This window comes from Lipophrys pholis (assembly GCF_963383615.2).
Source record: "Lipophrys pholis genome assembly, chromosome: 14".
In the NCBI taxonomy this organism is placed as follows: domain Eukaryota; kingdom Metazoa; phylum Chordata; class Actinopteri; order Blenniiformes; family Blenniidae; genus Lipophrys; species Lipophrys pholis.
Window position 1 is genome coordinate 11,183,752 of NC_137633.1, and position 14,076 is coordinate 11,197,827.

At 42.7% G+C, this 14,076-nt stretch overlaps 1 protein-coding gene across 1 annotated transcript; it reads right to left on the reverse strand.

Annotated features, from left to right (window-relative positions):
- Positions 1–257: 257 nt before the first annotated feature.
- Positions 258–13,691, reverse strand: plppr3a (phospholipid phosphatase related 3a; the record flags this gene model as incomplete). The annotated part of the gene is made up of 9 exons (XM_080479848.1): positions 258–1,235; positions 1,614–2,441; positions 3,551–3,724; positions 5,469–5,526; positions 7,353–7,548; positions 8,833–8,962; positions 11,973–12,158; positions 12,479–12,582; positions 13,685–13,691. 9 exons carry the CDS (start codon positions 13,689–13,691, stop codon positions 258–260), a joined length of 2,661 nt encoding a protein of 886 aa, XP_080335974.1.
- Positions 13,692–14,076: the final 385 nt, after the last annotated feature.

The following is a 14,076-nucleotide window of genomic DNA, read 5'->3' on the forward strand; positions in this document are numbered from 1 at the left end:
CCGTTGAGCCGGAGCTGTGGGCAGTATGTGTGAGCAGGGAATAAACAGATCCCCCGCTGAGTTTGTATGCTGCCAGACCTTCCCATCCTCCTCTGCAGGATTCAGTGTCCCTAAACCTTAATGTCATTTTTTTTTTCAAAAGTCACAAATCTCTGTTCACTTGCTCCAACCTGCTTTGTTTCCACTGCTCCTTTCAGTGGAGACTTTTCATGTACAATCTCTGATATTACAATATTGTCAGATGATTTCCGCCTTCACTATAACATCCTCTCATTCTGCATGGCCTTGTAGTAGTGCTCCTGCTCGGCGTGGCTACGGGCCGATCCAGAGGGACGTCGGGGCAGGGTGGAGGAGCGGGACAATGCATGGCTGTGGCTATCCATCAGTAGATCAGGGTGGGGAGGAGGGGGAAGCATGCTGGAGCAAGAAGGGTGAGGAAGTGGCATGGATGATGGGTGAGGGGGAGGAGGTAAGGGAGAAGAGGATGGGTGTGGAGGTGGAGGCATTTGGGAGGAGGATGGGTGAGGGGAATGGTGCATTTGTGAGGAAGATGGGTGAGGAGGTGGCGGCATGTGAGAGGATGATGGGAGCGGTGGTGGAGACATTTGAGATGACGGGTGTGGGGGCGGAGGCATTTGAGAAGAGGCAGGGTGGAGGGGAGGTGGCAGCATTGGTGAGGAGCTTGGGTGTGGAGGGGGAGGCAAGGGAGAGGAGGACGGCTGAGGAGGTGGCGGGAGAGGGGACGATGATAACTGCGGAGGAGGAGGCAAAGGTGAGGGGGAGGTGGGAAGAGGAGGAGGAGGCAGCTCCGGTCCTCCTTCCACGCTGCCGCTGGCCGAGGAGGAGCACATCGAGTCTGTTTTCACTGGAAGTGTCCTGTAATCCCGGTAGTGACTGACATTGTCCTGTCGCTGCAGCGCTGCTCGGTGCTTGTCACCCATTGGATCAGCAGCCATCATGTTCCCACTGATGGTGTTCCTCCACTCCCATGGCTTGCCATTAGCGGCTGAGACACGCACCACGGGGTGGTGGGGGGCGTGAGCATCGATTGTGACGATACTCCCGCTGCCAGCGATACTTCCCGGGTTGCTCCCGGTGCAGCTGTCTCGATCAGACGGGATCCGGTAGTAGGGTGATTCAGAGCAGTTGGAGCCACCACCAGAAGAGGAGCCTTCTGATGTCTTGGCGGATGAAGCCATCAATCCCTGGCCCTGCTGCTTCGACATGGCTATGACCTGAAGGACAGATGATGATCTCATTAAAACAGTAACAAATACAATAGTTTCTGGCAATTTATCACAGGAATCCTAAAGGGTAGCGGTAACATATCCTTCACAAACATTTTAATCAGAATTGGTGTTTGAACCCTGTAATTGGTACTTTATATTTGAAAGTAATTAGTCAAATTGGATCCATCAGCTTTGTTTTGATTAGGGAAAAAAAAGTAAATCATAGGTGTGTGCTGTTCACAGCATTTGGCAGCAATTAAATACCAGCTCTTGTCTAAACTAGATTTTGGCTGCAGGCTCCTTGAAAATGAAGGATGAAAAATCTCTCTTCATCATAAATGCATTTCTCATTTGAAGGTACTTATTTGTTAATTTCTGCCCCACCTGAGTGACTCTCTGCTGGCTGGGAAGTTGGTTAGGCTGTGTGATGGGAACTCGGGGGGTTGACACTGCAATGGGCCCTGTTCCGGGCTCTTTGCCCCCTCCGCCTTCTGTGAGGGACAACCATTTGGCGCGGGTCTTGGCGCTCTTAGGGGAGACAGGCGGTGGCCGGGTGGCCTCCTCGGGGATGTGAACGAGTGGCGGTGCTACCACCATCTTGACTCCAGTTGGTGGGGCCGTGCTATTGTTGGCCTGTACTGTGGGATAAAGAGATGACGGCATCACTTGGTCTCCCCTATCGCCTTCTCCCACAGCTCCTTCACCTCCTCCGTCTCTCCCATCCATATCTTCGTCCTCATCTCGTGAGCTCTGGCTGCGGAGCTCCAGTGAGCGCTGCTTCCACTCTGACACCAGCTGCCGAGACCTCTGGGGGTCAAAGGGCACGTGGAAGGTCATGTGACGCTGCGTGACGACCGGCTCGTCAGAGGGAGAGATGGGGCTGTTGCCGTTTGCGACACGGGGCAAAGTGTTGCTAAAGGTTACCATGGTTTCCTTGCCCATGGGACCGCGGGTTGCGAGCAGCTCCACATCAGCACTTGCTCGTTTGAGGGAGGCGAGGGACGCTTTCTCCCTCCTCACCTTACTACGAGCTCCGGACCCAAGTCCCAGCTCCTCCCTGCTCTCAGACACCCTGGGAGTCTTCCTGTACAGGGAGTCATGGCTCCGCTGGCTCAACACCCTCAGGCTGTCCTTCTGCTGGGAGGAGGTCAGTCTGTGTAAAGAGGGAGCATCTTCCTCGGATGCTTTGAAGTTTCCCACAGCGTAGACAGCCTAAGAAAGAACAGAGAAGACAGAAGCAGTCGCAACGTTAAACAAAGACTAGAGTGTTAAAAATGCAGTTCCTTTAATCTTCAGGAGGGTAAAAAATTAGATTTTGGTATTAGTACAAAGAGTGTGATGAATAGACGTCTTGTCGTCCTCGTTTCATCTGAGGTCAGCATGAATCACCCCCCACTTCATCACTTAATGACAGGAGGAAATGCTCCTCCTCTCAAAAAGTGAGAGAGCAGAGAAAAATAGAGGGAGAGCAAGAAGGAACCGTGGAAAATGGCAATGACAAGTTTTCTTAAAATGAACTGTGAAATTGTTCCGGAGAATTCTTATCGGATTATTCATTCTCTCTCCCTTCCCTCCGTAATAGAAAAGGCTATTTATAGCCTGCCAAAAAACTGCGAGGAGAGGAAACTATGGAAGCCACACAAGGAGAAGAGGTGATGGAAAAAAAAAAAAGACATTTGTCAGCACATGCTGTGACAGTGTAAGAATAATACAATTAGACGACTCAGTCACAGCAAACTATTAAACTACTTCACTTAAAAAAAAAACGAAAGAAAAGATCTATTATTGAGAATTCTGTTATTCGCACCATGCTTAGTGTGAACTACTCCCCGGGGACAAAACAAATCCCTAAATGCAAATAAACATGTGCTGGTGCTCCAATCACACCAAAAATAGAAAATCCATTTCAAGTAGCTTCGCACGGGGGCGGCAAAGTGGTGCAGAAGTTTCCACTTTACAGAAAATCTGAATTTGAACTTGCCAGCTGACAGGCCATTTTTGTGTGGAATTTGCACATTCTTCCTCGTGCAGGGGCGTCAAACTTATGGCCCGTGGGCCAGAATCAGCCCACCGGCTCAACCGGCAGAAGGCAGAGTAGCAATGCGTTGCAGTGAAAGCAAGCAATCTCTTAGCAAGAAGAATCACGGCTAGAATACAAGGTTTATGCTGAAGAAATTCACGTAGTCATAAAAATGAGTGGTTCACATAACTAATCGCTGTAATATACAGTGTATTTTTTAAATACCAGAACATATATAAGCTAATAGGATGAGTCCATCTCCACATGCCATCCATGCCCTTCTCCACTTTGTTCAACTCACCAGGTAAACTCCGATGCCGGCGCCTATGACGTATCCCACGTAGACGTCTATTGGGTGACTGCGGTGTTGCGTGATCTGCGTCAGGCCGGCGAGGCCTGCTGCCATGCAGAAAGCAAAGACCAGCAAAGGCTTCAGCAGCTTAGTTGTGCTGTTGATGCTGGCATTGAAATACATCTGCAGACATAAAGAAGAAACCATAAATCAGTAAAGAGCAGACAATCTAGATATCTGGAAATCTGGGTAATCTGAGGCAGATAGTTTAGTATACAAAATGCCACCGAGGATTGAGCTCCCCAGGCAATGTTCTTTGAAATGAATAAGCTGCTCATGAGCACATCTAAAGGGCAACGGTTTGAAAACGATCATTATTTCTTCATCGGTTGGCCTCTTAGAAGGCAGGGCTATTATTTGACCCAGGATAGTAACGTCCTTGAGTCTTTGTTGGATGCCCAGCAAACTCACAATGACAAAAATACTCACGGGGCCTGACCAAGATATAAAGTGCTGCTTGGTGCAATTTGGAAGTTCTACCTGCAGATTTATTTTAAATCTTTTACAGAACCAGACGATCTCAGCCTTGATTCCAATCTGTATGCTTTTGCTTTGAAAGCTTGTGATAGCTTCCATCTTCGAAACTTAATTATTTCTGAAGCAACATTGAATCATGTTCCTGATATGCTGCAGAAGAGATCACCTTGGAAAAATTAGAGTGCCGCCATAATTTCCTTCAGAGGTCGACACATACATATTGGCAAATGGATTTGTAGATTTGAGCCTGTGCACGGAAAAAAAATCGACTGCATAGGTTGCTCGCAAGATATCTCGTGACAGCAAAATAAAACTGATGAGTGAGCAAGTGAGGCAGAGAAAGGGGAAGAATATATCTGTAGTTAGTGTACATTCCCATTCCCTGCATGCACACACTGTTTCCATTACATAAAGTTCGGAGACAGCTGAGTGACAGACAAGCAAGCGTTGCAAAAATATCCCTTTTTAACAAGCTTGTCCATCTCGTACCGAGCATAAAAACACCCCCATGCTTTTCTTTAAGCAAAAGGAGAAATCTGTCACAATGGACAGATTTAAGTGTGATTCCGTACACACTGTTTCAACACTTTGTGAGTGACGTTTTATATCTTTGCAGTGATGCGATTTTGAACTAAAACTACAAAGAAACTATTGAAAAAATACAAAATACCTGACACAAGTGCAGAAATCAGACAACATGTTGGAAATGTAGCAAACCAAACAGCTGTTTTCCTCCTCCTCCTCCTCCTCCTCGACCTTCTCTCATCAAAAATCTGTCTAGTGAGCTTTAATGAGCACACACTGGGCTCAGTGAGGCAGCAGTGATATGGCCAGTAGCTTGCAATCGCCGTGGGTGTGTGTGTGCGTGTGTGTGTGTGTCTGTGTGTAGGAGGGTGTTACCTCATGGAAAAATAATAGTGGTACTTTACCATACAGTTCATACACTGCAGCAGTCAGGGGAAGACGACTGAATGGCATAAAAGCAGCTCAATACACACGAAAGACACCTCCTGTTATTGTGTAGCTTGGGAATAGTTTGCAATCCAGATATCACTCAGTTGAGTAAACACTGTAGAGCAACTGTGACTTCTGCATCAAGTAAGAGTTTCCTCTGATACACAATTTTAAAATGTTTGTTCAGTGTAAGCTTCTGGATCTTGACATGAACACAGATAGCTCAGACAATAAAATAGGATTTTGTTGATTTTTCTTTCTTCCACAGAAAGGCCGAGGTTAATAACGGAAGTAACGTTCACGCATGATAATGTACGGTCAACTAATTATCATTTTAGAGTTACAGGCAATACACATTTACAAAAGCTTCATGCAAACACCCCGAATGCAAAGTCATCCAAATGCATGCAGCAAGTAAGGCAAAGAAAGTGCTTACAGAGATATATACAGCAGCGAAGCCAGAGAGCGTTGCATGCTGGGATGGAAATGTTTTCCTGAGGGGAGAAAGAGGGAGAGTTAGGTGTGAAAGGGTGGAGGCAAAAAACAAAGAGATTTACCCATAATTAAAAAAAAAAATTAAAATTGTTTGTGACCTCCTAAATAAATCTGAATAAAGCCAACATGGTTGCTGGTGTTCTGTGTGATGGTTGTCAGACTGAGTGTATATTCTTGTATCTGAGCTTTAATTACAAGAAACAGGACACCAAAGGGCATTAGTGGGAACATTAGAAGAGAATAAATGAGTTGAGGTCAAATTTGTTGACTTAAAGTCGATAAAAAAATATGAATAACAACTATCATTAAATCTACTTTATGGAGGCACTTTTTCTGCGAGTCTGGACCTTAAATTCATGTCACGCTCTGGTAGGTTTATTATTTCACCCCCCCCCCCCCACCATAACTTCTGCTTTTGTGAAAAACGCTTTGACTTTTACACTTTCAGAAGGCTTTAATTTCAAGCTTGAGGCGAGTTCAGTTAATTTTTCGGGGGAAATTGCTTATTAGTTATGATAGCCAATGTAAATTTGACAGGTTTATCATCAATACAGTCTCACCAATATTAGTTTGACTTTGTGGATTATGACCTAGGCAATGCAATACCACCCCCCCACAAGTATCAAAGTATCAGCTTTGGTACTACCAGGATTATCCCCCGTATCAACTCTGTTTAGCTGTAATCTTCCCTGTGTATAAGGGCTTATTAAGCCTCTCATACCCACATGCGCGAGCTTGTTTATCTGACCTGTGTTGGCTTTTTACAAATTGCGTTGCTAAAGAGCATCTTCAAAAGCCAAACACAGTCATGGCACCTGCGAGGGAGCTGCTACAGCGGCGAGGCCCGTTGTACAAATGCACAATTACATTTATCAGAAATCATTACCGGACAAAATGGTTTTTATGAGCACGAACCATGACAACATTTCTTCTCCTTATCTTTTTTGATCTCATATAATCCCCTTTAAATGCTAATCAGTTTTGATAACTCCCTTTCTGCTCTGCTCCTGCAAGACAGCAATGTGTAATAATATTCAAATCCTCTCAACATCATTAAACGTGTATTTGTACGAGGTACACTACAATTGCAAGTATGTATACACAATACCAATGAGCATGACAATCGACCTGACAGCACTGGATTCTTGCTGGAAGAGTTTCAAGCAGGAAATTACAATATTACACGTATATAAGTGGATTCCGAAGTAAATTAACCGATTCTTCAAGACAGGAGCATCCAAGGTTTTTACAATGAGCGCCAGATTTGATCACGTGAAAGTAACTTATGACCAAAATGTGGTAACTTCCACATTTTTTTTTCCAAAATACATTGGTGATAAACATGACATACATGATTAAAGTGTAATGCTAAAGCTTGATAAATACACTGCCGCTGGTATGTTTTACCTCACTGACCTGAAAGGAAAACATATTTCCCTTCGGGTCAGGTCCCTTTACTGATGCATTTAGCCAAAGAATAGCGTATTTAAACCGTGAAAAACTGCCTGAGCAAAGCATTGTGCACATGAAACCACTGGTAGTTGTCAAACCAATTGCCAATGCATATAGTAAGTCCAAGGTTTATTATCTGAAGAGAACCATTTTTGAACCAGAGTTTGAAGCTCGCCATGGGTGAGCTCTTTCTGTCTCTTTGGAGCAAAAGTTATGTCAAAATACGACACAAATCGCATGTAAACTACAGAATTATGGCGCAAATATTAGTTAAAAAAAAAAAAAAAGGACACAGTGTGCTGGTTATCTTCATGTCTTCAGTATACAATCAGGACAAGGTATTTATTATTTTTAACTGTAGTCTTCAGTGTACCTGGCTGAAATAATAGCATACTGGTCCTTCCCCATGCAGATGTCCTGGGTGATGTAGGCATTGTTGTCACATGACACCCCCGTGGCCGTATAATTGGGCTGGCAGACGGTGAGGAAGAAAGGGGTGTGGTAGCCGGTGGCCAACTGGATGACATCTGTCACCAAGGCTGTTGCCAGGAGACCGAACACATGAACACCTGAGGGAGAGGTGAGAGGCAGAGATGGTGAGGCAGCCTTGGTAAATGAACTAAGAGCCTCTGGTGAGTTTGTCACACTGAGCTGTTCATTTAGGAACATTTGCCAATGCAGAGAACACTGATGAATTTACTGCAATCTGTGGTGACACCACAGGGCTCCAGTCTGATACATTTTTTCAAGGCTTTTCTACACTGAGATTTACCAAGGTGAATTAAGTGCTCTCTTCACTTCAAAGCTCAGAAATCAGCCTCAAGACATTGCATGCAGGGAATTTTATCACACCTATTTCCGTTCATGTCACCCTTCAATTAAGGCATGTAATTAGTTTATTTATTTCCGTTCTTTAAAAAGTGGAATAAAGTCTTGAGGGGTTAAGCCTCCAGGTTGATGTGGGAAAACAACATTTTGCTCCCAACTATTCATTGCACACAAACTACACACCAACAACTGCAACCATCAAGCTTTTCAATGTCCTTCCTTTTATCAGACGGAAACTTTACTGATACCCATAAAAAAAGGAAAAAGAAAATATTTCAGCAGCGCATCCATAACATTGAAAGAAAATTAAAAAATACACCAAAAATTAGAAGGCCCAACAAATGTTGAATGAATTGAAAGTTATAACACGGAGCATAAAAAAGTGCTGTCAAAAATAACGCGTTAGTCTAATTAATTGATTCAAAACGTTTAACTCGTAATTAACGCAGTTTTGTTTACTTCCGTTTAAAAAAAAAAAGAAAATAGTCTCTGTGTCTTGAGTCTACACTGATTCCGTGGTTTTCAATGAATTAATATGCATTACAAGCCTCAGTCTTAAGTACTGTGATTAATTGCAATTAGTTACAGAAAATTGTGTGATAAATTAGTAATTTGTTTATTATTGATTGACAACACTATACAAAATATAAATGTACAAGTAAAATGACGGTCATTCATGGTTATAGACCATATTAATTTCCAAATTAGCATTTGCATAGAAATGTATAATTTAATAAGTCTGTAATGCAAAGGTAAGCCCAAATTAATCTAAAAAGTGCATCGGTTGAAGACACAAACAGAGCAGAGAAAAAATAACTGACTAAACTAAAAAATGGATCAAATACAGCAACGACAATGAGCAGTGAAAAGGATCTTTAATACTGGGATGATCCAAACTAAACTAAATTCAATTTAACAGGCAGGACTCCTGAAGACGTGCAGCTGGAATATCCTACGGTTAATAACATGACCTCGACTCCTACAAGCAACCAGAAAGAATGTGAAGAAGTGGTGGAAAGACGCACCGACAAAGCGCACGGTTCTGCGTAGGAAGGAGTTGAAGCTACAGCCTCCAGCATTGATGCTGCCCTCCGACTTGGGACAGTTCTTGAGTTTGGACTGCATGCAGTACATCAGGCCCTCTCCCATCATAATCTACAGAGAGAGGGAAGAAAAGTAAGAGGAAAAAAGTGCGCAGACGCCAAAGGCGACAAAAAGAAAGGACTGCAAAAGTGTGATTAGTGTCCGACATAAGCGTCTGTGATGGTGATCTACAGTGATAGAACGCAACGGAGAGAGAATAGACGGCAGGTGCTATTGAACAGTGATCACTTCCAATCAGAGTGATAGATGAGCGCTGGCGAGGTCCGTTCGTTTCCATGCCGCTGATGGATTAGCCGTGTGTGTGTCTGCGCGCGCGTGTGTGTGTGTGTGTGTGTGTGTATTGATTGGGGTGTGTGTGGCATGTTTGATGATATATATGGGAATGCCAGGTGTATATTTATCAATGTGTATATTGATTCAGCATTTCCAAGAGGGACTAAACTAGCTTTGTGAGTATTTGGAGAAGCCGGGTGTTTGCATATGTGGGTGATTTATGTATCAGTCTGTGCATAAGTGCTTCTTTGTGCAGCACTCACACACCGTCAGACCTGCAGATGCACATTAGTCCACTGAAGCTCTGTGATAGGATGCTATCCTGGTGATAAATAGGTGGGAAATTGTGTTCTGCTAATGCTGATCTACACATTTACTTCAGGAATGCCGTTGAGAATTATTACCCAAACAAGCTATTTGGATTTGATTTAGCTTGCTGCCTCGATTATATATAATGCAAATTGTGCGCTCATCGGTTGTCACTTTCCAGACAAGCATCTGTCTTCACATGAGAAACAACGGCGAAGTAAGAGCAGCGGCTTTAATGCTTTCATTCATTAGATGCCTGATAACAGGACTCCAAATGTTCGTCTATTTTTGTTGGTTGTGTCTCCAGGCAATGTATTGAAAACATATCAGCCAAAAGTACCTCTTAGGCAATGCCGAGGACATTTGTGTGTTTTTTTTTTTTTTTTAATATCCTGTAGTTTATTTTGGTTGCTGCCTTGCCTTTGACAGGATAGATCATTCTAAATGGGATCTTCTTGGCGGAGTTTTAAAAGGAAATTTGGAGCATATTCAAGTAACCCAGTGAAATCCTTTGGTTTCTCTGTTCCTCATCAACCATTCATCAGAGAAGTTTCTGCACTCGTAATGCTGTTTTACCAAGCAGATGTTTGCACGTAGAAGGCAAAATGATTTTCTTTTTAACCCTTGAATGACACATTTCTTCTCATTTGCTAAAATCTAACTGTGGTAGGTTGATGACAATCATCAACGACATTGGTAAATAATGCTAAACGTGAGGATAGATGCAGATAACTCACGTGTTCGGTGTCAATCAGACGTATGTTGATTTATATGGTGCAAGTTAGTGTTAACACTGCTGCACTACATTTCGACAAACAGCTGTGTTTTGGTTTGACAGAACATCTCCCAAGGTCTCATCATATCTACGGTAATAATAATAAAAAAACAACAGTTATAGTTACATTATGCACATTTTAAATATGCACATGCTGTAAGTGGTAAATTTATTGTGGGCTGAGACTGTCTCGCCGTCAGCCCCGTAAAGAACTGGCCACTTGTCCAGGGTCTTAGCTGGGATGACCTCCAGCCACTGCAACCCTACACTGGTTAATGTGAGTTCAGAAGACGACTAGATTGATCGGGGGATTTTTGATATCCGTTGCATGAAAGCATAACCAAGATAATTCATTGTTTAATGTAAATTCATTTAATTATGAGCTACACATCAGTCAGCTTTAAGGCGTTTGTGGGTTTTCTGCCATTATATGATGTTCTAGTGTTGAATGTTCATGCCAAATGCCCTAAATGTGAAACAATGACTAAAGTACACTTTGGTTCGCATCAGTTGAAAGCTTACTCATTAAAGATTGATGTATTTTGCCATGCGATTCGAACACGGTGAATGTGGTTGTCTGTCGCTCTGTGTTTGCACTGTGGTGAACTGTCGAGCTGTCCAGGGTGTAAGATTCTGCTCGCCATAGTGAGCTAGGATTTGCTCCAGTGCATCCTGACCCTGCTCAGGATGAGGCTGTAAAGAAGGAGCATGGATTGATTCTTTCCCAGCAAGTAAGCTGGTGTCAAATTGATGACGCATGTTGGTAAACTCTGCAGTGTTTCCCCAAAATCCTTTGTGGGAGTTGTTCAAATGGGGCAAAGTAAGCATATTTTAGATATGTGATGAAATGTGGCGCAAACATGAATACACAGCAAAAGATGAAAATGATCTTTTTTGGACTTTATATGATGAGATGTTATGAGAGTCAGGAAAAAAAAAAAAGAAGCTGCATAAAATGCCTGTCACTATGAAAAATTTAAGTCATGCTTCTGCTGTATATCTGTCGTTGAGTCACTTTGGCACGCTTCTGTCCTTTGCAGAGATTTAACTTTTTGGCTGGGATTGCAGCACTCCAGATTGGGTCCAGGAGGGAAATGGTGTATACATAGATTACACTGCTGTGTGTGCCAGGAGCTTCAAACAATTCGCCGTGCGTCTGATTAGATTCTTTCCGATTGAGAGGTCAGATTGTCCTGTATATGTGAATCCTGACTAACATGATCAGATTCATGTGAAGATTTACAAGCGCCAAGAATATCATCTGATTCAGTCAGTGAATCATTCCCGTAACGTTTTGCACTGTGATATCGTGCCACATGATCCCGCATCCAGCTTTGCAGGAAATAATTAAGTATAGATTTGTTAGTTCAACTGAGCAAACTGTATGCTTTTCTTTTTTTTAACTGCAATACCAAAGAGTCTTTCCTATTGTTATCTTATGAGGAAAAGGCGATCATGCCAAATTTTGAATGATGTGGAAGTGTTGTTTCATGCATCTATCGGTTGAGCTTTAGCACGGCCCTTTTCCTTTTCAAAGCACCGTGTCCGAAGCTTCATGTGGAGATGTTATGTTATATAAGACATTGTAGTTTCAATTGGATGGGATCAATTGTCGATTGTGAATTAATTTAACTTGAGATCATTTGAATTATTAAAAATATATATATATATATAATTGAATTTGTTTGTGTGAAAAAGACTTACAGAAGCTGCAGGACCAGCGAAGGCCAAACTCAGCAGCATCAACAGAGGGATGAGCTCGTCGCCCGTCTCCACGTAGGGCATGGAGAGGTCACGGTCATAGCAACGGAAACCCACCATCGCCGGGGACAGCACATCTGTCAACTCCAGGAAGTACAGGGACACCAAGGAGGACAGGACAATAGGGAGCTACACAGACAAGGACAAAGCAAAGAGTGACTAGAATTCCATATTTGCTCACAGGTATGATTCATTAAGTGTTTCATCTGAAGTCAAACTGCAAAATAACACACAGCATAAATCTTACACACGAGGACAAAGAAGAAAGTAATACCACATTTGCTTGTAAAAACAAGCTGTGTACATAGTTGATGCAGGTGCAAGTTTGGCCGTACTGTAAAAAACTGTGATTCAGCCATGGCTGACTCAATAAACGTAATGAGTAATGTTGACCAAGCATCGTGGAATAAAACTGATTCATCAAGAGCATCCTATTCATCTGCACCTACCTCTACAAAATAAAAACAAGGCAGCAGGGTCATGCTGTCTTTGGGGGGTTTCTTCTTGGCTTTGTTTTTGGGAGACGTTGTCTTGGGGTGGGACCAGTCACAGCCTGTTGGGATAAGAGAGCCATTATGTCATGTTCAGGGATTTTCCCAAGATAAAAATGTTTTTAATGACTGGTTAGTTTTTTTTTAGCAAAGGCTAATGTGCGTATTTCATGAAGAGGGGTGTATTTATGAAACCAAAACAAACTGAAATCTATTATTAAGCATTGCACTACAACTAGTATGGCACATTATTACCTCTTAAATAGCCATGCACACACACACACACACTGGTTATGATGTGCTTGTGTCTAAATATTCAAACACAGAGGTTGACTTTACATAAGCAAAAACATACAGTATGTAGGGAGAGTAACGCTTCCAATATAGAAAAGCCTTTTAACTTTCTAAACAAAGTTGCACATCAAATTCATCCTCCTCACACACTCAGACGTGTACAGTTATCTCCTGCCATCAGTAACTTGTATACAATCACAAGGCCTCAGAGAAATGCCAGAGCCAAAAGCACCAATGGAAATCCAAACAGAGTTAAATATTCACAGCTCTCCCTACAGCAACCCGTCTCTCCCCGTCCTATCTCAGAATCTCTGTCCTCCCCCTCCCCTATTCTTGCCCATCTCTACCTCTCCAATGCCTCCTTGTCCCATTTTACTTATCACTTCTTCTCCATCACTTTCCATCAATTCCTTCTGCTCTCTAAAAATCCTACAGTATGTTGGCTCCATTTTCCGTTTGACCTCTTTTCTTACCGAGTACGCATTGATTTCTCATATCAAAAATCAATATAACAAAATGTGAAGGTGAGGATTGGATTTTTCTGAAATGCATTGGGATTATCTTTCCTTAAAACTGCTGTACCAAGTGTCAAAGACCTGCATGAAATGTGTCATTTATTTTGGTCAAAGCTTTGATCTTTAATAACGGAATAGATATTTCAGACTTCTAATATCTTACGGCTCACGCTATTGGGTTTAACAAAAACTACAGTAATGTGCATCTGAAGCTCTGATCCAAAAATACTATCCACACCACACTTCAAAAAACTCCTCAAAGCTGTCAAGGCATCTGTGCCTCTCTTCTGCTTCTGTCTCTTTATTTTATCATGTTTTGCTGGATTCATTGTTTAGCTCTGCTCATTTCTCTCACTGGCCATTCCCGGGTTTTTATCTTTCTTCACTGTTTGGTCTCTCTGAAGTATATCTGTCAAACAAATCTCCATCTCTGCTTTTCCAACTGTTCTCCATCACTCCTTTTTCTCACCATCTGTGCCTTCTTCCTTCTTTACACCTTTACGCAGTCATCCACCTCCCCTTTCAGAAAAAAAAAAAAATCTCCATCCTCTTTTCTTTCTCTGTTTCTCCCCCTCTGTTTTTCTACTAGATAAGAGGGCCTGACCCCGAGGCAATGTAAAGAGCAGAGAATCAAAGACTTCTCCAGTCTAATTTCCATGACCGCCAGAAATGTATCGGAGTGGAGAGGAGAAGAGAGGAGAGGAGAGGAGAGGAAGAGACAGGAGCAGATCAAAGAAAAGAATGGTT